At 41.7% G+C, this 23,238-nt stretch overlaps 1 protein-coding gene across 1 annotated transcript in view; it reads right to left on the bottom strand.

Annotated features, from left to right (window-relative positions):
- Positions 1 to 20,153, bottom strand: part of PPM1H (protein phosphatase, Mg2+/Mn2+ dependent 1H) — a 293,423-nt gene extending 273,270 nt beyond the window's left edge. Inside the window, exon 1 of the mRNA XM_068971237.1 lies at positions 19,909 to 20,153. Coding sequence (XP_068827338.1) covers positions 19,909 to 20,153 — 245 coding nt within the window. The remainder of the gene's footprint in view (positions 1 to 19,908) is intronic.
- Between the last annotated feature and the right edge of the window lie 3,085 nt (positions 20,154 to 23,238).

The raw sequence follows: 23,238 nt of genomic DNA, 5'->3' as shown, positions 1-23,238 counted from the left end.
GAGAAGATGACGGGACTTTTCTGATGGTCCAGTGGCTAAGACTCCATGCTCCCAATGCAATGAGCCCAGGTTCAATCCCTGGTTAGGGAACTAGATCCCACATGCCACAATGAATATGGAGGACCCCTTGTGCCACGATGAAGACCCAGCACAGCCAAATAAGTAGATAAATAATTAAAATTTAAAAATAAAGCAGACAGGATCATTCTATGTCTAGTGCCAGGGGGTTCAGGCTCCAGGTGAAGATTTTCTCTGAGAAGCCTCAACAAATGTACACCTAACAAACAGTCACAAAAGATAATTCTAGTTCCCAGAAATATCCACTAGCATCCCATCATGCTTTTATTCTCCCTGTTGTCGCCTTCATATGTCTCCTCCATCCAAAACCCATTCCTCAAGAATTAAAGCAGTGTCAGCTTTGCCAGCTCCCTGCTGAGTTCCCAGTGCCTTTGTTCAATTTCGTTATCCCAGGAGTTCACTGTATTATGGTTAGATACCTACTACTTCCCCTGCTAATCTGCGAACTCTTTGAAGATAGCGGAAGCTTTTTTAGAGCTTCACATTCAGTAGAGCATAATAAATGTTAACTGACTGAAAACTGAATTAATATTTCCTGCCAACCTAGCTGAGATAATCTAAGTTTTACTCGAATCTGTTATGGCTTATTATAGTGGACATTACTGATCATAGGTTGTTAAAATGATGTTTATTAAAGAAAAGAAACTATTTTTCTAACATAACACAATCTAAACATTTTTTGTTTTGTTTTTGGTGTGTATCCCAAAACAGATTCTAAAAAGCTTAAATGCCATATGGTACGAAATGCAGCTAACTCACTCTTCAATTTATAAATAACTAAAGCATTACATTTAGGGAACAGAAAAACTAGTTTCCTAATAATACTGCAAAATTAGCTTTACAGATGAGGTAAAATCCTGCTTTGAGATATGGTAAAAAATAAATATATCCCAGGAAAGGACACGTAATTTAAATTAAAAAACTAAGAGTACGTGTTTCTTGTGAGAAAAATTCGTGGTACATACTGTTTTGAAAGGTTTCCATTTAAACTAGAATAGCCCTACTACAGAAATGGATACTGAAGCAATTCTGTCAGGAACAAAGATACAGAAAGTAAATCAATCCTCTTAGAGTATCAAAAAGCACAATAGAAAGGAAGCTGAAGTAGGTAATGGTCCAGCCACTCATCCCTAGCCACTTACCCTTGATGACCTTCAAAGAGCTATTGATGCTAGCAGTTGGTCACTTGACATCTGAAATAAACCTATCACTGTACTTATCCTCCACTATAGAAAAATGTAGCATATTCAACTCACAAAGAACCAATATTGACTAACAGAACTATTCTCAACACTGGGAAATTATGTCCTACAGGGACAAATTTTAAGTTGTCAGCTTCCCAGTGCTTTTAAAATATAATTTGATTTCCACGAGTTTTCAAAACCGAATCTTAGGCAAGATAACCATGTCCTTTACTCTTAGGTCAGAGCTGCTGACGAGAGTCGAGTGGTTACAGTGGCTGCAGGGCCACATACGAGTACAAGATATTGATTTAAACTGCATCAAGTACAGCTGCTTTCCACAGCAATTTAACTGCCAAAGTAGAGGACATTAACTCTGCACCAAGTGACAGCACAATTCTGAGAGCACTGGTGATGTCCTCAGGTCACCCACCCTCGGGAAACTTGGGGCTAACCAGAGGGACTAACCTCAACACTGGTTCTGACCTGCATTCCTTTTTTTTTTTCTGGAAAGGATCAGTAGGTTTCATCCAATTTCATTTGTCAACTTTTCATATACTCTATTCAGACATCTACATACTTTACAAATAATAGTTTGTAACTGAATCGTGCCTTTAAAAAGGACATCGCAGAGTGGAATAGGAACCAATTATGCTGAAATCATCACTGATAAAAATGTATCCTTCTAGACAAAAAATTCAAATAGAAACTTTTCTGAACAGATACAGTAACTGCATTAGCACTCTCGAAGAACTGGATGGGGGGAACCTAAAAACTAAGTCTCTTTAATGCAGGATAAACTATTTGTTTAGAGAGCTTTTGTTTGTTCTAGAAACAATGTTATAGTCTGTGCTTGGTGCTCACCCCTCTGCTGCACAGGATGTAGGGATGAAAGGTGATGTCCAGGCAAGAAGTTTAGCCTCCATTCCACCATCCTAGGTTTACCAGGCTGTTATATTCAGAAGTTTGACTCTTTCACTTCAGTCACTCAGTTGTGTCTGACTCTTTGCGACCCCATGGGCTGCAGCACACCGGGCTTCTCTGTCCGTCACCATCTCCCAGAGTTTACCCAAACTCATGTCCGTTAAGTCGCTGATGCCATCCAACCATCTCATTCTTTGTCACTCCCTTCTTCTCCTGCCTTCAATCTTTCCCAGCATCTGGTCTTTTTATAAGAGTTGGCTCTTTGCACCTGGGAGCCAAAGTATTGAAGCTTCAGCATCAGTCCTTCCAATGTATATTCAAGGTTGATTTTCTTTAGGATTGATTGGTTTGATCTCGCTGTCCAAGGGATTCTCAAGAGTCTTCTCTAGCACCACAACTCAAAAGCACCATTCTTTGGCGCTCAGTCTTCTTTAGGGTGCAATTCTCACATCCATACATGACTATAGCTTTGACTATATGAACCTTCATTAGCAAAGTGATGTCTCTGCTTTTTAATATGCTGTCTAGGTTTGTCATAGCTTTTCTTCCAAGAAGCACACATCTTTTAATTTCATGGTTGCAGTCACCATCTGCAGTGATTTTGGAGCCCAAGAAAATAAAGTCTGACACTGTTTACTCTTTTTCCCCATCTATTTGCCATAAAAAGTGACTGGACCAGATGCCATGATCTCAGTTTTTTGAATGCTGAGTTTTAAGCCAGCTTTTTCCGCTCTCTTCTTTCACCTTCATCAATTAAACCACATGTAATTAGGTTTTCAACTTACTACTCCCTCTGCTAACATGCAAATCAGCCAACAGAACTCCAGAGATTTTATGATAATACAAACAAGATAAATGAAAAAGCATTAACTTTTATGAACTGTATATAAGTACCTTACAAGTCAGTAGAAATTAACTTATCAGTGCACAACCTCTGTTATGCTTCTTATTCCCTCAGCACTTCAAAGCTTGAAAGGACTCAGGCAGTGTCTTAACTGAGAACTAAAAAGTGAACCAGCTTGTGAAGCCATGACCTGGGCAGAAGAGCCAGGGTGACCTCAAGCTGTTTCTTCAAGGTATGCAACACCCCCAGCATCATGCTATTCCTCCATCAAACTAAGCTTAGGTTTTCATCTTTTCTTCCCAGCAAGAATGTGTGTCAGTCACTCAATGAGGTCCAACTCTTTGCGACCCCATGAACTGTAGCCTGCCAGGCTCCTCTGTCCATGGGATTCTCCAGGCAAGAATACTGGAGTGCGTAGCCATTCCCATCTCCAGGGGATCTTCCTGACCCAGGTATCAAACCCGGGTCTCCCACGTTGCAGGCAGATTCTTTACCATCTGAGCCACCAGGAAAAAAAAATGTGAGCCTCTTAAAATCTCTGTATCTTTTGCACTTAGCCCACGTGAAGCATACAGCAAATCTCTGATAAATGGTACAAGGAAAACCAGTACAATCCACTACTAAATAATCCCAGAATTGCCATAAACCTAAACTGCTCAAAGATTTGTACTTTTAGCCCTAACCCTAGCAAATTCTGGCCCCTGTTGTTTTCATTGTCTATTAAGGGTGGACAATCCTGACCACCCTCGATTGTCTAATAGTCTTAAACAGCCCCAACAAATCACACATGGAGCAAAGTCCTCTACTGTCTGAAACAAAGGCCACAGACAGTGTGAAGAAGTGTCCTCCTGAATCAGTAAAAACATTCACATTGGAAGTGGAAGATCTCCATTTCACTGGAACTTTCAAAAGTGCTCCATAGTTTTCTATTTGTAAAATACCATCCAAAAGACAGAAAGTTATGCTGTTTATTCTCCATATGGGCAGTTTTCAAAGTATGGTTGGAACCCCTGGGATCTCCAAGACCCTTGCAAGGGATACATGAGGTCAAAATTATTTTCATCATAATGTTATGATGTTACTTTCCTTTTTCACACTCATTCTCTCATGAATGTGAGTGGAGTTTACTCATGAGTGTGACAGTACAACCGGTTCGATCCCTGGGTCGGGAAGATTTCCTGGAAAAGGAAATGGCAACCCACCCCAGTATTCTTGCCTGGAGAATCCCATGAATAGAAGAGCCTGGTGGGCTATATAATCAATAGGGTCACAAAGAGTCGGAGACAACTGAGTCACAGAGCTGTCCGTCAAATGGACTTGCAAGTGTATAATGATGCCACTCTTCTTCCTAAATTGGGTTTTGTTCTGAAAAAAACAAATGGTATTTTTTATTTAAAATGTTTCTGTGTTTATTTTTAATTGACTTTATAAATATTTGTAAAAATTTCTGTTTTGTTTCCCAATACAGTAAATATAACATATATATACAGGCATACTCCATTTTATTGTATTTGTTTTATTGTCTCAGAGATACTGACTTTTTAAAAACAAAAAAACAAATTGAAATGTAAACCCTGAATCAAGCAAATCTATCGGCGCCATTTTTCCTAACTGCATTTGCTCACTTCATATCTCTGCATCACATTTTGGTAATTCTTGCAATATTTCAATGTTTTTCATTATTGTTATATTAGCTATCATGATCTTTGATGTTACTACTGCAAAAAAGATTACAACTCACAAACGGTTAGCATTTTTTAACAATAAAAAATTTTTTTAACCTAAGATGTGTCCATTTTTCTCAGGCATAATTCTATATTATATTCTCAGTGGATTACAATATAGTGCAAACATAAACTTTATATGCATTGGGAAAGCCAAAAAATTTATGTAACTCATTTTATTGGTGATATTCACTTTATTGCAATGGTTTGGAACTAAGACCACACTATCTCTGAGATATGCCTGAGATATCTCTGAGATAGCCAACAAAAACAAAAACTCTGTAGGATCAACTTGGGAACCAATACCAGTTTAGGAGTAGAACTGAATGAAACTAAATTTTAGTACAGAAATTTCTTTATTCTAACTGGTATATACGTACATAACTTTAAATAAGAAGATATTAGGTGGGGGTTGAACAGAGGAAATGGACCAATTACTTTACATGACTTTTGAGTTTTCATATCAAACAAAAAGTGTAAGGTTCAGCACAAATAATCCATAGTGAACTAAATCATATTAATAGATTGTGCTTAATTCAATAATGCTTTAGCTTGTGCACTGAGAAAGGGTTAGTGAATAGGAATCTTATGAATATACCAAATCCCTACCTCCATCTTCCAAAATAAACTATGAAGGAAAGAAAATGAAGGAAAGGAAAAAAAAAAAAAAAGCTGAGCAGATGAGAGAGCAGAGAAAGGATGGATAATGTTCAGAAACTTCAGTGGGCTTCCAAATGCAGTGTCCATGCAGACTTTCACTTCCAGCCACTCGTATACCACGGAATCTGCTTTTCTAGAAGAATCTGTTCTCACTGCTTACCTCTGGCTAAGAGTCAGAGAGCTAGATGTACCTTTCCCTGCTTCCTCACAGGGCAGTCCTGATGCAGGGAATGCAATGCAATGCCTCCAATAGACACTTACTAATGTTCAGAGATTCAGGTCTGAAATTTGTAAATACTGTGATAACTGTTATACTCCCAGGTGTTGAGCTCATAATTTGAAATCAGCCTATAGAACAAAGGTGATCTTTGCTTCACTTGACATTAAAAGAACTCTACTGATTATGTCCCCACTATTTCTGGTCTTTATATTTGAGCATTAATGTGTACAACTCTGTATTAAGTATTAAAGAAATTAAAATGTTGATGCCCATGCCCTCAAGATTATTCATGAAAAGTTAAACAGTTAAAAATAAGAGATGTTATCATTTATCCATCACATGCATGACAGCCAATGAGTGCCTTAGCTCTGGAGACAGGCAAAAGCATTGAGCAGTTCTTCAGAGTAGGGTTTTAAACTAGTCCTTAAGGGTCACTTTTCTAAACCTCATAATTTAATCCTAAATCTGAAAAAGAAGTCTGGATCAACAGAAACATTACTTTGGTAAAGTACTTTAAAATAAAGGACATAAATGACATTTCAGCGTCACTGAAATGACAATGAACAATGAAGCAACGTTCACACTGAACGCTGATATTTTCACACTACTGAAGTCACTAGGAATACTGGAAAAGTCCAATTTGAACACTTTCCCCAGAAGAAAATGCCACTTTTAAAAGTATGGTTTAACAAAGTTTTAGCTATAAGGCTATTCATTCCAGGACTGTTTTAGTAGTTTAAAAAAAAAAAAAAACTGGCTATCACCCAAGAAAAATGTATGTTAAAATCATAAATGGAATACAATGTAACTGTTAAAAACAACAGAGTACAATATTTATTGACATGAGGAGATAGTCACTCCAGTAACTCCATGTCAAATGAAAAAACTACTACTCAGTATGTAGAATTACCCCATTTTGTAAACAAATACAAATGAGATACAAATTACCAGTTAAGATAATTATAAGTGATAGAATTTATAAGTAATGTTTATGTTTTTCATAGTACTTAAGACTTTGAAAGTGCCTACAATGAACACCTATCAATTCTGCAATAAGAGAAAAAAGTATATCATTATAAAAATATTAATCTATGTTCCTGACTGATGAATGCCTTTCACCACCTTGGCAGGTCAGAAGCCATCTAAAGATGTTTTTAAGTTCTTCTCATCCACAGTCAGGGGATGATAGAAACTGTTTCAAGATCAACTTTCGCCCAAGGGTCAAAATTCTGTTAGAAAATAAAAATATTCTCAGCAGGAGTTTAATTAAATTTACAGCTGACAAGCATCAGACTTTTCAGGTAACTTGCAGCACTTTGTGAGCCAAGAAAATAAAACTATTAAAACATCGTTTTTCAACAAGGAAAAGGACGTTGGGGACTTTGAAGTAATGTGCTACACATGTGAATCCCAAACAAAATAATCTCAACATGAATATGAGCTGAAAACCCAGAGGTACAAAAGCCAAGCCTGTCAGCAGAGTTCCAGTGTGGTCCAGGCTTCTTAAGAATCAGGGAAGGGGGCACTTTCCTGGCGGTCCAGGGGTTAAGACTTCACCTTCTAATGCAGGGGGTGTGGGCTCAGTTCCTGGTCAGGGAACCAAGATTCCACATGCCTAATGGCCAAAACACAAGCAATATGGAAACAAATTCAATAAAGACTTCAAAAAATTGTCCACATTAAAAAAATAAAAATCATCAGGGAAGGAAGCAGTAAGAGACGTAAGCTATTTTACATTAAAGAGGAAAAAGCTAATGAAAAATAGGTTGTGGATAGTAAGGACTCATACAGTAATAAAACAATGGTTAATCCTTTGAGTTTGACTTAAATGCTAGCAGTTCATTGCAATCATCACCACACCCACCCTTCCTACTGATTAGAAAATATTGCACCTGGTTAAAAAAAGTTAAGGGGCAGCAATACTTATTTTATACAGTTTGCCGGGTAAAATCTTCCATGAGGGATCCATCCAAGAAAATAAATAAAAGGGTCTGTAATAGCGAGAAGGTGGGAACCAAGACTGGAAGGAAGCTTCAGCGGCCCCCAGAGACCAATGACACCCTCCTTGGTGCCCCAGAGGATGGCAAGGCAGAGGGCAGGACTTCAGATGGTATGCGAGGTGGGAACGGGACAGCGTGGCCAAGTGGCACTGTCAGTACCGACCTGATGACCGGGGGCACTGAGATAGGAGGCGGGGCAGGGGTTCAACAATAGGCCCCTGCAATCCCCATCTGAGCACCTAGATAGTTTAAAAAATAAACACCAGCTGCTATAGTCGGAGTTGCCAATTCTTCTTTCCTTCCCATTTGCTGCTGCACTGAATCACCAGCCCAACTCGACACCTGGTTCTAACAACCAGGCAGCATGGCCCCATTATTAATAATCACAGGGCAGGGTGCCAAGAGCCCATCTAATCAGGCTCTTTGGCTCTGTTCTAAACCCTACTTTACAGGGTAAAAGCTGTCCTAAAGGGCTGAAAAAATTGCTCATTTTTTCCAAACATATATTTTAGAGTTCATTCTCACAGGCTATTTATTTGCAACAAAATACTGTGGCTATTTCCTCTTATAGAAACAAAAAAGAAAAAAACAATGGGCTCCCCTGGTGGTTCAGGGGTTAAGACTCAGTGCTTGCACAGCAGGGAGGCTAGGTTTGATCCCTAGTCAGGGAACTAAGATCCTGAAAGTGGTGTGCTGAGGCCCCAAACCAACAATAACAAAACAAAACTCCCCGCTTAATAGTTCTTTCTGTAGTAATACCGATTTGGTTCCCTCCATCCCCTCACATCTTCCTATGAGCTATTCATATTTCTCATACCTAAAAATCTGTTTCCTGCTAAGCATTTATTTTCTTTTATTTTTGCCAGTTTTGTGTTCTAAATATAACTTGTCACTGTTTGCCTTTTCAAAAAGGCAAAGAATGATTATTTAGTACACTGTGGCAGACTACTTAAATATAGTCTTTCAACAATGCACAGCACTTTCATTTAAAAAATCAATGTTTCATCTGAGATATTTTCCTCCGCCTATGCTTATATGAAAAAGGCGACCTGGTAGAGATGCACCAGTTTTCAATAGCTTAAATGTCTATTTGTCAACTCTCTGAAAGGGCTACAGAGTGCACGAATCACTTTGGTCCTCTCGGCTTGGCAAATAATTGAACTCTTTGCTGGCCCTAGAGCCCTGCAACATTCATTACACGGCCCAGCCAGCTAGCATGGCTCCATGAGACCTGACTAGTCCAAGACGCCAAGGCACGAATTCCCCAAGACGGCCCTGCAGGAGCCCACGCAGCTGCCCTCGCTGACCCCCAACGTTCACTAACTTGAAACATTCCATTCAAACTTGATTGCGCTTAAGTAGAAACTAAGAACTTTAGGTAACAGAACTCCCAATGTATGCCCATGCTCAGCCATGTCTGACTCTTTGCCACCCGATGGACTTCAGCCCGCAAGGCTCCTCTGTTCATGGGATTCTCCAGGCAAGAATACTGGAGTGGGTGGCCATGCCCTTCTCGGGGGAACTGAGCCTGCATCTCCTGCACAGGTGGCTCCGTGGTAAAGAGTCTGCCTGCCAATGCAGCAGACCTGGGTTTGGTCCCGGAGTCGGGAAGACCCTCTGGAGAAGGGAATGGCTACCCACTCCAGTATTCCTGCCTGGAGAATACCATGGACAGAGGAGCCTGGTGGGCTACAGCTCATGGGGCAGCAAAGTGTGGGACAAAACTGAGCACAACAGTACTCCCAAAATAAATGTTAAAAGGGACTGTCTCATCAAACCTGACTCAGGATTTGAGCCCCAGTATTCAAAATTTGTTTACTTCCTCATGTTTAAGTAGCTGTTAATAGTAAAACACATAATCTATTTATTCACTTTAGAAAAACACCACTAGGTAAAATGAACAGACTTTCATGAACTAAGAGAAAGAACTATTAAGTGGTTTTAAGACTTACAGGGTCTCCAAAAACAATAAAATGAGGTGGGGGGGGCGACTAATTGAAGTTAGGAAACGATGGTAATTTTGAAAATGTCTGGACTTTTAAACATAGGAAATGCACATATATTATGAAAGTTAATTTTTTAAAGTGTATTATACTCAACAGAACTATTTTTAAAAACTTTGAAACTTATCCTTTCATATAAAATTTGATGTGCTAATTAATATGTCCTTATGGAATTTTAAGTCACCTAGAGATTAGAGGTTATTTGTTTCCTCTGAATAATAGAATATATTATACTCTCTTCTGTGGCATTTTATTCATGAGAATATGATGTCCATAAATGAATAATTTCACACAACGAATGGTCAGGTTCAATGATTCAGCCATGATCTCTAGGATCATGGGACTGCATGAGGTTCTAAAGTAACATAAGTTCTCTCTGGGGCTCATTCTCCTTTTATTAAAATGGATAGCAAGTGCTTATATTTAAATATACATGGACTATATGGGGCTTCCCTGATGGCTCAGCAAGTAAGGAATCTGCTTGCAGTGCAGGAGACTCGGGTTCGATCCTAGGTTGGGAAGATCCCCTGAAAGAGGCAATGGCAACCCACTCCAGGATTCTTGCCTAGAAAATTTTAGAAAATTTCATGGATAGAGGAGCCTGGCAGGCTACACTCCATGGGGTCATACAGACCTCTACAAATGCAACTTAGTAGTAATATTTTTTCTCACAAATAACATAGAAAGAAAACATTTAAATTTTACAGTCATTCAGAAAAACACTAAGTCAGAAATAGTATAACAAAGAAAGCACTATGGATTCACATTCCACACCAGAAAAAGAGCAATTAAGCAGGTACTTTAATTTCCCTAAGCCTGCTAGTGGATTACATCTACTTCAGAAGTAAGGTAAACATAGCTCAATGGAGTCTTTCTTATTCAGAAGCACTTTTCAGGCAACAGATTCTGAAATCTTTTCTGAACAGCGTGCTCCTCAGTTAATATTCACTTGCCTAGCTACCAGCTGAAGAGAGAGGTGACTCAAGTTTTAAACCAATTTTTCCTATTGATTTAATTGAACAAGAGCACATCAAAGAGATGTGTCTTCTATTTCTGCTTTTCAATTTGACCCCATGTAAAACTCTCTTTTGCGTGAGTATTAAATTATGGGAAGCGTATGGATTAAGTGAGCATTTTTGCAGGACGCCAACGCAGAAGTTCAGTCTGGGGTTCCTCCGCCTCACATGGATGAAGACCTGATGGTTTGGTGGTTTTCTCCACTGAGAAAGTCAAAGCTACTCAAACCTATCTTTTAATTTACTGTGGAAAATAACTTAATAGCATGAATCAAAGCCACTGGACTAAAGGAGATATACACTTAAAGATAACAAGAATGGGACTTCCCTGGTGGTACAGTGGATAAGAACCTGCCTGCCAACACAGGTGACTCGAGTTCTATCCCTGGTCTGGGAAGATTTCACATGCCTTGGAGCAACCAAAGCCCAAGAACCACAATTACTGAGCCCACACTCTAGGGCCTGTAAGCAACAACTACTGAGCCTGCGGGCCCCAACTATGAAGCCGCCGGCCGGAGAGCCTCTGAGATCCAACTGCTGAGCCTGGGTGCTGCAACTCCTGAAGCCCATGCACCATAGAGCCTGTGCTCCGCAACAAGAGATGCTACTGCAATGAGAAGCCCCTGCTCACCACAACTAGAGGAAGCCATGTGCACCAACCAAAACAAGTAAAGAATTTATACATATATATATATAAAGAATGGACTGATGGACAGACAAATGATTAAGCAAATATAATAAAATGGGTATTTTGGAATCTAGATGGTGGGCATATGTGTGCTAAGTATACAATGGTTTAAAGTTTTCCAGATGTTTGAAAATTTTCATAACAATGCTGGAGGAAAATTATTCAAAATTAAAATCACAGTGAAGGAGACAGCAGGCCCCATGGGAAAAACCTCAGTCTGGAAGGGAAGACTGGTTCTCAGCCTAACCCCAGGAACTCACAAAGTTTAAAACTGGAAAGGATCTTGGGAATCCTCCAGAACAAGTAAAACACATGGTTTTGAGTCTGTGAAAAATGAGAAAAATAGGAGCATAACATTTTCAAAGAAACTAAAAACTTTTTTTTCTTTCTAAGAGTGTATGTCTCTACCTTTCTGGTTCAAAATATCCTTTATTTCACAAAAGGTTAGTATAGTAGATAAGAAATTTGGCTTTTTATGTCCTCAGCAGTCAAATCTGGTCACCCCTGATTTCTGATCAATGTCCTCATCTCCTGTCTTGACCTTCAGCAAGAATCCCCCTACCCTTGATGTTTCCTCTTAGTAATTTTCCATCCACTGACCTCATTGCTCCATTCTTGGGTTATAACTTTCCAGCTGTCTTTACTATACTGGGAGTTTAATCTTATCTCTCTCCCCATTACAATGTCCCTACTGCCAACAGTCTTGAATAAAGTCTTTCTTACCATTTTAAGTGCCAGGATAATTTCTTCCTTGATCATACCTTTGTATAGGTATGTATAAAGGTCTTGGGACCTTCAGGTACAGAGAACTTGGCACCTAACCATAATACTTGCTGAAAGGAAAAATTTGCTTCCCTAGTGTGACCTTAATGCTCCAAATACTGAGGTTTGAAATTTCCCAGAAGCATTAAGACGTTCAAAACAAAACAAACAACTTCACTCACTCCCCAGTTTTGGTCTCTTATAATCTTAATACATGATTTCATTTCAACTTAATTTCAAAGAATAACTCTAAAGGGGGAAAGACTATGCCATAAACTTCTCTTCAGGATGATGACTATGTCATAATTATGGACCCAGCATAGGAATGCAATGATTTTATTGACTGGATGAGAAAAATAAAGGAAGCAGCTGAATGTTATTTATTTCCTGAGGGAAAATCTCATAAATTCAAGGGAAAAATTATCAGTCATCTGTTAAAATTAGGCAAATCAGAGAAAATCATAAAGACACTTAATTCTTAAATTAACATATTTTTAAAATGTTTTAATTAAGAAAACAATTCCATTTACAATTGCATCAAAAAAATACCTAAGAATAAATTTAACTACAGATGTGGAAGACCCGTATACTAAGAACTATAAGACACTAATAAACTAAGTTGAAGAAAATACAAGTTGATGAAAAGATATTCTATAAGTTGAAAGAATTTTGTTAAAATGTCCACACTACCCAAAGCAATCTACAGATTCAATGCAATTCCTATAAAAATTACAACGGCATCTTTCACAGAAATAGAACAAACCATCCTAAAATTTGTATGGAACCACAAAAGACCTCAAATAACCAAGAAATCTTGAACAAGCACAAAACTGGAGGCATCACACTTCCAAACTTAAAACTAAGGTGACAGTAATACAAACAGTAGGGTATTGGCATGAAAACAGACACACAGATCAATGGAACAGAGTGGAGAGTCCAGAAACAGACTCACAACTCTATGGTTAATTAGTTTAGGACAAAACAACCAAGAATACGCCATGGGGAAAGGTCAGCCTCTTCAGTAACTGGTCTTGGGGGAAATGGACAACACAGGTGAAAGAAAAAGATTACTATCTTACATCATATATGAATTAACATAAGATGGATTAAAGACTTGAATGTAAGAATTGAAAATTCCTAGAAGAAAACATAGGCACTAATCTCCTTGACACTGATCTTGGTAATGATTTTTTTGGATTTGACACCAAAAGCAAAGGTAACAAAAGTAAAAATAAACAAAACAGGCTACATCAAACTCAAAGCTTCTGTACAACAAAGGAAGCCATTAGTAAGATAAAAAATCTATTGAATGGGAGAAAATATTTGCAAATCATATATCTGATAAGGAGTTTATATCCAAAATATACAAAGAACTCATACAACTCAATAGCAAAACAAAACAAAAAAACCCCCAAATCCTTAATTTTTAAAATGAGCAGAAGATACATTTTGCCAAAGATATACACGTGGTCAACAGGACCATGAGAAAATGTTCAGTATCACTCATCATGACTGAAACACAAATCAAAACCACAATAAAATACCATCTCACGCCTCTGAGACTGGCTATTACCAAAAAAAAAAAAAAGAGAAATAACAAGTGCTGATAATGATGTGGAAAAAAGGGGACGTTTGTGCACTATTCATGGGAAGGTAAATTATCAAGGCCAATGTGGAAACCAATAGAGAGGTCTCTGAAAAAATTAAAAATAGAACTATTATATGATCTAGCAACTTCACTTGTAGGTATTTATCTGAAGGAAACAAAACGCTAACTCAAAAAGGTATCTGCATTTCCAAGTTCATTGCACCATTATTTATAGCAGCCAAGAAACAACCTAAGTGCCAACTGATAGATGAATGAATAAAGAAAATATGATATATATATAAAAGATATATATATTTAAAATGGAATATTACTCAGTCATAAAAAGAAGGATATCCTACCATTTGCGACAACATGAATGGACCTTAGTGCCTTATATTAAATGGAATAATTCAGAGAAAGACAAACACCATATGATCTCACTAATATTTAGAATCTTAGAAGAAACAACCAAACCCATAGAGAACAGATTGACGGCTGCCACAGACAGGGCCTGAAATGAAAGTGGTTTAAATTGCACAAACTTCCAGTTATAAAATAAGTCCTGGGAATGTAATGTACAGCATGGTGACTATAGTCAATAACACTGTACTGTATATTTTAAAGCTACTAAAAGTTTGCACTACAAGAAAAAAATTTTATCTGTGAGTTGGTAATGGGTGTTGACTATCTCACAATGGCCGAAACAATGGGTGATCATGTCACAGTACATGCAGGTATTGAATCATTATGTCGTACATTTGAAGTCAGTATATGTCAATTATATGTTAATTTTTTAAACTGTCTAGAATAACACATTTTTAGAAGTCAGTTCTATTATGTAGTCAGCTTTAAATTATCAGCCAATATTGATGTAACTGGGCTTCCCCGGAGGCTCACACAGTAAAGAGACTGCCTGCAATGCGGGAGACCCGGTTTGATCCCTGGGTTGGGAAAGATCCCCTGGAGGAGGGCATGGCAGTCAACTTCAGTATTCTTGCCTGGAGAATCCCCATGCACAGAGGAGACTTGAGGGCTATGGTCCATGGGGTCACAAAGGGCAGAACATGACTGACCCACTACGCATAGCACACTGATGTAACTATAACAAGGAAGCACTGTGTGGTGGAGCAAAATCAGAGATGATGTCTATCTAACTGGGGCTGAAACACAGGACAAACACAATATCTCACAAGAATTAAATCTTCTATCTGGAGCATTACCAGTCATTGATGAAGTGGAGCCATTTTTCTAAGAAAAGGAACAGCCCAGGAGCTCCACCCCAGAGGGAATGACTTCATTATAATCTGAAAAATGGAAGAGAGCTTAGCCACCTGCTTTAAAGTAGGAAATTAACCCTTTCTGCAGGTCAGTGGAAAGGTAGGTGAAATATTTTATGCTACTTTGCACTGGTCTTCAGAAAACTGCTAAGGAGAGCTCTGTTAAGTGAATCTCCTCCCCTGCAAATAGTACACCCTATTCATTCCCCCCCCCCCCTTATCCAACAAGAAGTAGAGAACCTCAAGTTTCTTCAGTTACAAGTCAAAGAGGAAGTTCCCAGGGAGGAGCTCTGCTACCAGGTATAAGAGGGGTGGGTGTAGTGGAGGTCAGAAGGGAAAACAAAGGCCAGGGGATTTCTGAGCTTCGGGGCCAGGGAGAAACAGTGGTTTCTCTGTCATCACCACTACACAGCCAACTAATGTCATTTATGTGTAATTGCTAATTAGGGCCAGTGACGTAGGAGATGGAACAGCCTACAGATTCCAAACTAAATCCAAATATTTGTGGGCTGTTTGCTGGATTTAAATAAGGTTATTTCGTTAGCTTTTTCACTACCTTCATGAGACAAAAAGAACTTGTATAATGTACATTTAACAGAAGCTCTCAAAGGAGCTTTCTTTAAATACCCATGTCTGGGGCAGCTTTGTAAGAAAAATAATTGGGAAAAATTGCATAGTTACAGCTATAATCTAAGTAAAATGATGCTATAACTATGATTTATTCTTCCTGTACAAGCAGAGAAACCTATCGCTGATAAAACTTGAATATGATGGTTTCATAGAGCACTGCACATTCTCTGGCATTATCTACTGCTGTAGTTTTAGGCACAGGCTCCACATTCACTTGGATCTCTATGTCCAACTGACCATCAGTGGGAAAGAGGCTGGGCAAACAGATCAAAGGGAAGGAAAGTCAAAAAGCAGTCCTAACCCATTAAAAAACGGAACCCATTTCCAAGTGCTTGTAGCACTTGGGTAGTATTTAAACTTATGGAGAAAGAAAGGCAGCAGCTGCCCTATGAGGTCTCTGGGTCATACCATTGCTTCCCGTGGTTCTCTCCGAGCTGGTCTAACAGGCTAAGTCCGTAATGTAATACCAAACTAAAAAATAAAACTTGCTAATCCATGTTTTCACGAAGATTTTAACTCGGTGGTTATTGTCTGTAACTGTAATGTTTTAGAGCCTAGCAGACAGCCCTGAAACAAATGGCTAAACTTTTCAACCACAATAGGAGGCTTTCTGAGGAGCCAGGAAATTCCATGTAGCACAATGCCAATAAATACTGAATAAAAGAGGGTTTTCTGTTTCTAGATCCCCAAATCTTACAGGGGTCACATAGGCTAATTCGCTAGTTCTATAACCTATAGAGGGGCTTCCTGGGTGGCTCAGCAGTAAAGAATCTGCCTGTTGATGCAGGAAATGTAGGTTCAGTCCCTGGGTTGGGAAGATCCCCTGGAGAAGGAAGTGGCAACTCACTCCACTATTCTTGCCTGGGAAATCCCATGGACAGAGGCGTTTGGTGGGCTACAGTCCATGGAGCTGCAAGAAGTTGCACACAAGTTAGTGACTAAACATAACCTATAGAGCAACTCCTTTTGAAAAGGATTAATAGTAAACTGCAAAAAACTAGACCATTTCTCCTTTTATTCTTTTTCTACCATACAAAAGTTCAACACTAGAGTTCAACTCTCCTCTAACTCCTCAGTTACCACGTGATGTCAATTCCTCCTCCTCAGGAAGGCTTATAAAGTAGCTCACTTTCTAGAAAGGTAAGCAAACCACCTGTGATTCAGGCTGCGACTCACACCCCTCTGATCCCCACTCTGAGCAATCTTCTTACCAATTCTCTCTCTCTGGTACCTTCTAAAACAAAGATAATCCCTCCTTTCAGTAGATCCTCAGCAGTATTACTGGCAGCCACCTCTGACCATAACCACAGTTCCTACTTGTCTTTCTCTCCCCTTCTCTATTTCAACCATTTTGATCATTCGGGATGTACTGTCGCAGGAAGACAAAGTACAATTCAAGGTTTGAGGAAGTAGTTCGTCACAAGGGAAGTGGCAAGACAATGTCAGTGGTTAATCCGGGATATGGATGGATGTGCCATAGTGTAACACACTGGAGGGAGGTAGTTTGGGCTTCCTTGGTGGCTCAGATGGTTAAGAATCTGCCTGCAATGCAGGAGACCTGGGTTAGATTTCTGGGTTGGGAAGATTCCCCTGGAGAAGGGAATGGCAATCCACTCCAGTATCTTTGCCTGGAAAATTCCATGGACAGAGGAATCTGGTGGGCTACAGTCCATGGAGCAGGGAGGTAGTTTGGTATTATGGGCTCTGCAGTCAAACCGCTTAAGTGCAAATACAGGCTCTGTTAAGGTGGTAAGACTCTGGACAAGCTGCTTAACCATTCAGTGTGTCTGTATCCTTATCTATAAGACGGAAATGTTAGTACCTACCTCACAGGATTGTTGTGAGAATCAAAGGATATGATACAAACCTGGAAACAGTACAATCACTAAACAGTAAGCATAATGCTAGTTACTTTTGAAATGTATAGTACGTATACATTCATGAAATGTATAGTATGTTCTTTTGAAATGTATAGTATATATTCATTTCATGAATGTATACATACTATACATTTCAAAAAAATGAGGTCATTCTATATTATTTTCTTGGAATAAAGTCCATGACATAGTCTTTTGTGAAACTACAGAATAACATGCTTAGCTTGAGTCTATTTGAGAAAGGAAAAAGAGGAGCAGGATATTTATTTATAGGTGTCTCCAATTAAGTCTACAAAGGCAGGTACCACTACTCAAACACAGAATTGTCTGGGTAGATGGCGGTGGGGGGTCGCTTACATCTGTATACAGGTCTTTGCTTGAATTCACAAGTATATATTAATTTCATAACTAGCTTTAAAAACTAAACATTTTACAGTGGCCTTTCTAACCTTCCAATTGAACCTCCCTTATGTTCTAGCCAAGGAAAAGATTAGCTTCTTTGAGATAAGGAAACTGAGGCCAAGGTAGGAGGAGGTACAACTCCTCCCACGGGTCTCATTTCAGATTCCCTAGTCTGTATAGCCCTTTGCACATCATCTGCTTGCCACAGTTTTCAAACTGATCGTTTTTTTCCCCCCTTCCCCTTCCTTCTTGCTATCTGAGGTACTCCTTTAACTGTGTTCAAGTAGCTTCCACACTGTGTTTTAACATCTTTCTTCCTAACTCTCATAACTTTCTCACCACTTGCCTGCTTATCTCTCTGCCCTTCAGACCTAAGTGCCATGGCTCTGGTGAACCCACCGGAGTGACAATGGGTCCCTACACATTCTGACAGGCACAGAGCCCCTTTTACAGAACTCTAGGGCAAACTTTGCTCCGAGTTGATATTTGCCTTGCAAAAGTCCAAATGATCTTCCAAGCAAGATGGAGGGTATGGCGGAGTCCGAGGTGGTATTTTAGTCAGGAAATAGTACTTGCTGCTTTGGAAGGCACTTTTCAACCACACAAGTGTTTTCGCTTTAGTTTTCTCCTGAAAGGTATAATAATATTTTGTACCTCCCTCACCCCAACGCTCTCTACCACGCCTGCCCTTTATCATGCGTTAATTTTTTATTCTTTTAGCATTCATCACTCTTACCTGTTTAATATTTTTCACCCTCTAGTCACATACCGTCATTTATGCATGTTTTTTATTTCAGCACGTGGGGAAACAACTGTATGATGAAAGGGGAAGGAAAACAGAATTCGGAGTTCTCGGAAGAGCGTCTTGCAAACTGTCACCCCGGAACCCGGAGCCTCAGGGATCATGCCTGCTCGGGGCTATCCGGGCCACCAGAATAGGGTCAGCATCAAAGCGCCCGGCTTCGGGAGAGCGGATTGGTGCCCCGATGAACCAATCAGCGGGCGAGGCTGTGCAGCGGCGGGGGAGGGCCAAGATTATAGAGCGGGTGGAGTTAAAGGAAAAGGGGCAGGTGTGCCAGGCAAGGTTTCGCGTGCACTTTTGCACCCACCGAGTCATTATTAATCCCGAAACTCTGGTCTCCTAAATTCTACCTTCCGAATTTCCCAGTTTTATGACGCTGTATAGGGGAAATAAACAGTCCATGTCCTACCATTCATAAGACGCTCAATGGAACAGCTGTAGAGTGGGGGTGGGGAGGCTATTAGAATCCTTCCTCTCTCCTTTCCCAGTTCCACTCCAGGTCGTCAACGTAACTCAGTCGGTTCTTGAAATAGTAAATCACTCAACCTCTCACTTAATCGCCAAAGCTGATTACCAAAATGCTATCATTAGACACCTGGAAGAAACTGCCCCCTCCCCAAGGACTGGGGGAAACAGTATTGGCAGTCACTAAAGGCACAGGGTTTTCCCACCCACAGAAAGAGAAGCCAAGGAGCTCTTAGGCTAAAGTCTGAGAAACAGAGACCTTCTGAGCTGTGCAACCCAGCGCCGGACCGCGGCCGCCGGGACAACCGCCCCCAAAGCCCCAACCCCGAGCGCAGCGACACTTTCTCCAAGCTCTACCCCACAAACTTCACGCGGAGGCACAAAGATTTGGGGGGATGGGCGCACAGACACCAGATTTCCCTGCTGTGTTTCAAACTTCAGCAGGGCTGTTCCACACACTTTCTTCCAAGTGACACAGCCCTCAGACTCACAGCGGCGTCCAGCCTTAGCTTTCCCACGGTCCAGCGCTGCCACCCACCACCCATCCACCACCCAAACCCGGGTTGGAGACGCCGCGTCCTTGGGGCTGGGGGAGAGGGGAGGAGAAGAGAGGAATGGCCAGCATAAGTTAAGAGGTGCCCTCCGCGGCCTGGACGCCGGCAGCCAGCGGAGGGCCCTGGGGCCAAGGAACGAGGAGAGAGGAGAGCTGGAACCGTGCGGGGAAGGGCCGCGGAGAGAAGGCGCGCCGCCGGTGTCGCTGCACTCACTCTGCGTAGCCAGTGGCCCAGGGCAGCCGCCGGGTCTCCTTGAGGATGAGGATAGGGCGGGCGATGTGGTCGGCGCTGCACTCCACCTCGTCCTGAGACAGCCCCAGGAACTCGGGTCGCCCGTAGGGGAAGCGCAGGGGCAGGTCCGAGCCTCCGCAGCCACCGCTGCCGTGCTCGGAGCCTGAGCTGCCAGCCATGATGCCGCCCATGAAATTGGCCACGGCAGATTTCACTCGAGTGAGCATATTACTCCGGCGCCCGGCAGCAGCGGTGCGAGCAGGGGTCGGCGGCGGCGGCGGCGGCGGCGGCGGCGGGGGCGGGGGCCGGGCGAGGCGCAGCGCGGGGCATGCAGGCTGCGGCGGGCGCCGGGCGCACGGGCAGCCGGGCCGCGGGGCGCGCCGCGCGGCTCCCGGAGCCTAATGCTGCAGGGGGCCGAGCCCCGGCCTCCCGCGCTCCGTGCCGCCGCCGCCTCCCCCCGCTACACTTCCGCAACCGAGCGGCATGGAGTGGGCCCCCGGCCCAGCCGGGGGAGACGCCGAGCGCTCCGGGAGCAGCTGCGCGGCTGCAGCTTGCAGCAGGTCCGTTCCCTGCCCGCAGCGCTCGACTCCTGCGTGAGCGGAACTGAGCCCACCCAGCGAGCCCGCGGAGCCGGCGCGGCTGCTGCCACGGCTACCGCCGCCGTCGAGTCATGTGATAATCCCGTTGCAAGGGCTCCAGCGGCTGCCGGGGCCGTGGCTCAGCCCCTCCCCTGCCGGCCCGAGCGAGGCTCGCACCCGGACCGTGACCGCCTGTGGGAGGGGGCGCCAGGCCCCGTCGGTACCTGGCGGAGGGGATGGGGGGCGCTGTGAGCCGGTGGCTGCACAGGTGTCAGGGGAGGTCACGTGGAGCCGGGCCGCCGGGAAAAGCCAGTTGAGGAATCCACTCGCGGAGGAAGGCTGCCTACGCTTTCAAAAAGGGAAACTTCGGACGCTGGAGGGGAAAAGGTAGACACGTAGAATCCCAATGGGGCTGCTCCACGTACTGGAGTGGAAAAGAGGAGCACCTGGTGTGAGAGACTTCGGAGCAAAAAGCAACAACCCTCAGTGGTTGCACAAAAATCATTTAAAGTTTTTCCCGAGGCATTTCTAAAATTACTTTTCTTTTTCTTTCAGTACCACCACACGCATCATTATATGCGGAGCAGACCCTGTTTCAAACCAGAGTAAGGTTGATGGCCAAGAAAACAAAAGAGCTCTAAGAAATCAGAAGCAAGCACTATTTTACCTATTAGTTAATTGTGTAATAGGTTTATACATGCACATTTTCCTTCAACATACCAACAAAACCGGAGTATCTTTTCAAAGCTGACCGTGTTTACTATTGATACACTTAATGAAGCCTTTTCTTTATTCAAAACATTGTTATAAAATTAAGCGCACATTAAAATGGAAGAAATTTTTAAAAAAGCAACTCAAATGCCAAAGTAAAAATGAATTAATGTCTGGAACCATAACATTTTGTGGTAATCTTGTATTAAAACAAAATGTTTGTGAAGAATCGATAAATGTGCTTCATCAGGGGGTAACGTTTGTTAAATGTTGGCTTAAGGTTTTTTTTTTGCAAGAGAGCTGTGTCCTGTTCATGTTTACTTATTCTGTTTCCTGTTCCTATGTTTACCTACCATGTAATTTGCCAAGATTCTGTGTTACTTGTGGAGGTACACACTGAAAGCCTCACTTGGAAATCGGGAAGGAATACAGGCCTTTTCTCAGTAAGTGGGGACTGGGGAAAGGGCAGCCCAGGTTTTGGAGGGTAAGAAAATTCTTTGAACAGGAATTAGCATCCTGGCTTTTAGGGGAGGACTAAGTAAACTTCACTGATTCCCTTTATTCAGTATCTATACTTTTTAAAGCAATTTCTCCTTTGGCTTTTTCATGAATAGGTACTTCGGTTTACTATATACCAAATGATTATGTAAAAAACAACATTCAACCTTTCAGTGAATATCATGCCTGTCAATGAATTCTTTAATTCTTTTCTCAGAGGTAGCTCAACTGGTAAAGAATTCCCCTGCAATGTAGGAGACCCCAGTTTGATTCCTGGGCCAGGAAGATCCACTGGAGAAGGGACAGGCTACCCACTCCAGTATTCTGGCCTGGAGAATTCCATGAACTGTATAGTCCATGGGGTCCCAGAGAGTCAGACATGATTGAGTGACTTTCAGAACAGAAATGTAGTTTTTTATCTTGGCCCTCTTTCCCTAATTTTAAAATTGGGAGCAGACCTGAAAAAGATGCAAAAGCTAAAGAACCATCCCCTCCCCTCAAAGTCTTCTCAATCTTTGCTTTGTTAATTGTAAACTGCTTCTAAATGAGAAATATCAATGTAGTGATTAAACATCCAACCACCTATTAATACCTGCTCCAGCATCCATTGAGTTACAGAAACTTAGAATCTCCTTGTCAAGTTCTTGTAGAACAATGACCTTTTAGCAACCTTCTATGGATAGTTCCTGCTTCCCAGGTGGCTTAGTGGTAAAGAATCCATCTGCCAAACAGGAGATGCAGGTTTGATCCCTTGCTGGAAAGATCCCTTGGAGAAGGAAATGGCAACACACTTCAGTATTCTCACTTGGAAAATTCTATGGACAGAGGAGCCTGGCAGGCTGCACACCACTGGTCGCAAAGAGTCAGACATGACTGAGCAACCAAACAGCAGCTACAACATAGATACTTCAGTAACAGATCTCTGTTGAGATGAATTTACTATTTTCTTCCCTTCATTTCACCTTAGGGCAAAGCTTTACTAGAGGCTTTACTTTACCTAAGGCTTTACTTCAGTTCAGTTCGGTTCAGTTCAGTCACTCAGTCGTGTCCAACTCTTTGCAACCCCATGAATTGCAGCATGCCAGGCCTCCCTGTCCATCACGGACTCCCAGAGTTCACTCAGACTCAAGTCCATCGAGTCAGTGATGGCATCCAGGCATCTCATCCTCTGTCATTCCCTTCTCCTCCTGCTCCCAATCCCTCCCAGCATCAGAGTCTTTTCCAATGAGTCAACTCTTTGGATGAGGTGGCCAAAGTACTGGAGTTTCAGCTTTAGCATCATTCCTTCCAAAGAAATCCCAGGGCTGATCTCTTTCAGAATGGACTGGTTGGCTCTCCTTGCAGTCCAAGGGACTCTCAAGAGTCTTCTCCAGCACCATACTTCAAAAGCATCAATTCTTTGGTGCTCAGCCTTCTTCACAGTCCAACTCTCACATCCATACATGACCACAGGAAAAACCATAGCCTTGACTAGACGGACCTTAGTTGGCAAAGTAATGTCTCTGCTTTTGAATATACTATCTAG

Source organism: Capricornis sumatraensis, chromosome 4 (assembly GCF_032405125.1).
Source record: "Capricornis sumatraensis isolate serow.1 chromosome 4, serow.2, whole genome shotgun sequence".
In the NCBI taxonomy this organism is placed as follows: Eukaryota; Metazoa; Chordata; class Mammalia; order Artiodactyla; family Bovidae; genus Capricornis; species Capricornis sumatraensis.
Note: the sequence above shows the minus strand (reverse complement) of the source record. Positions and strands in the feature narration are given on the sequence as shown.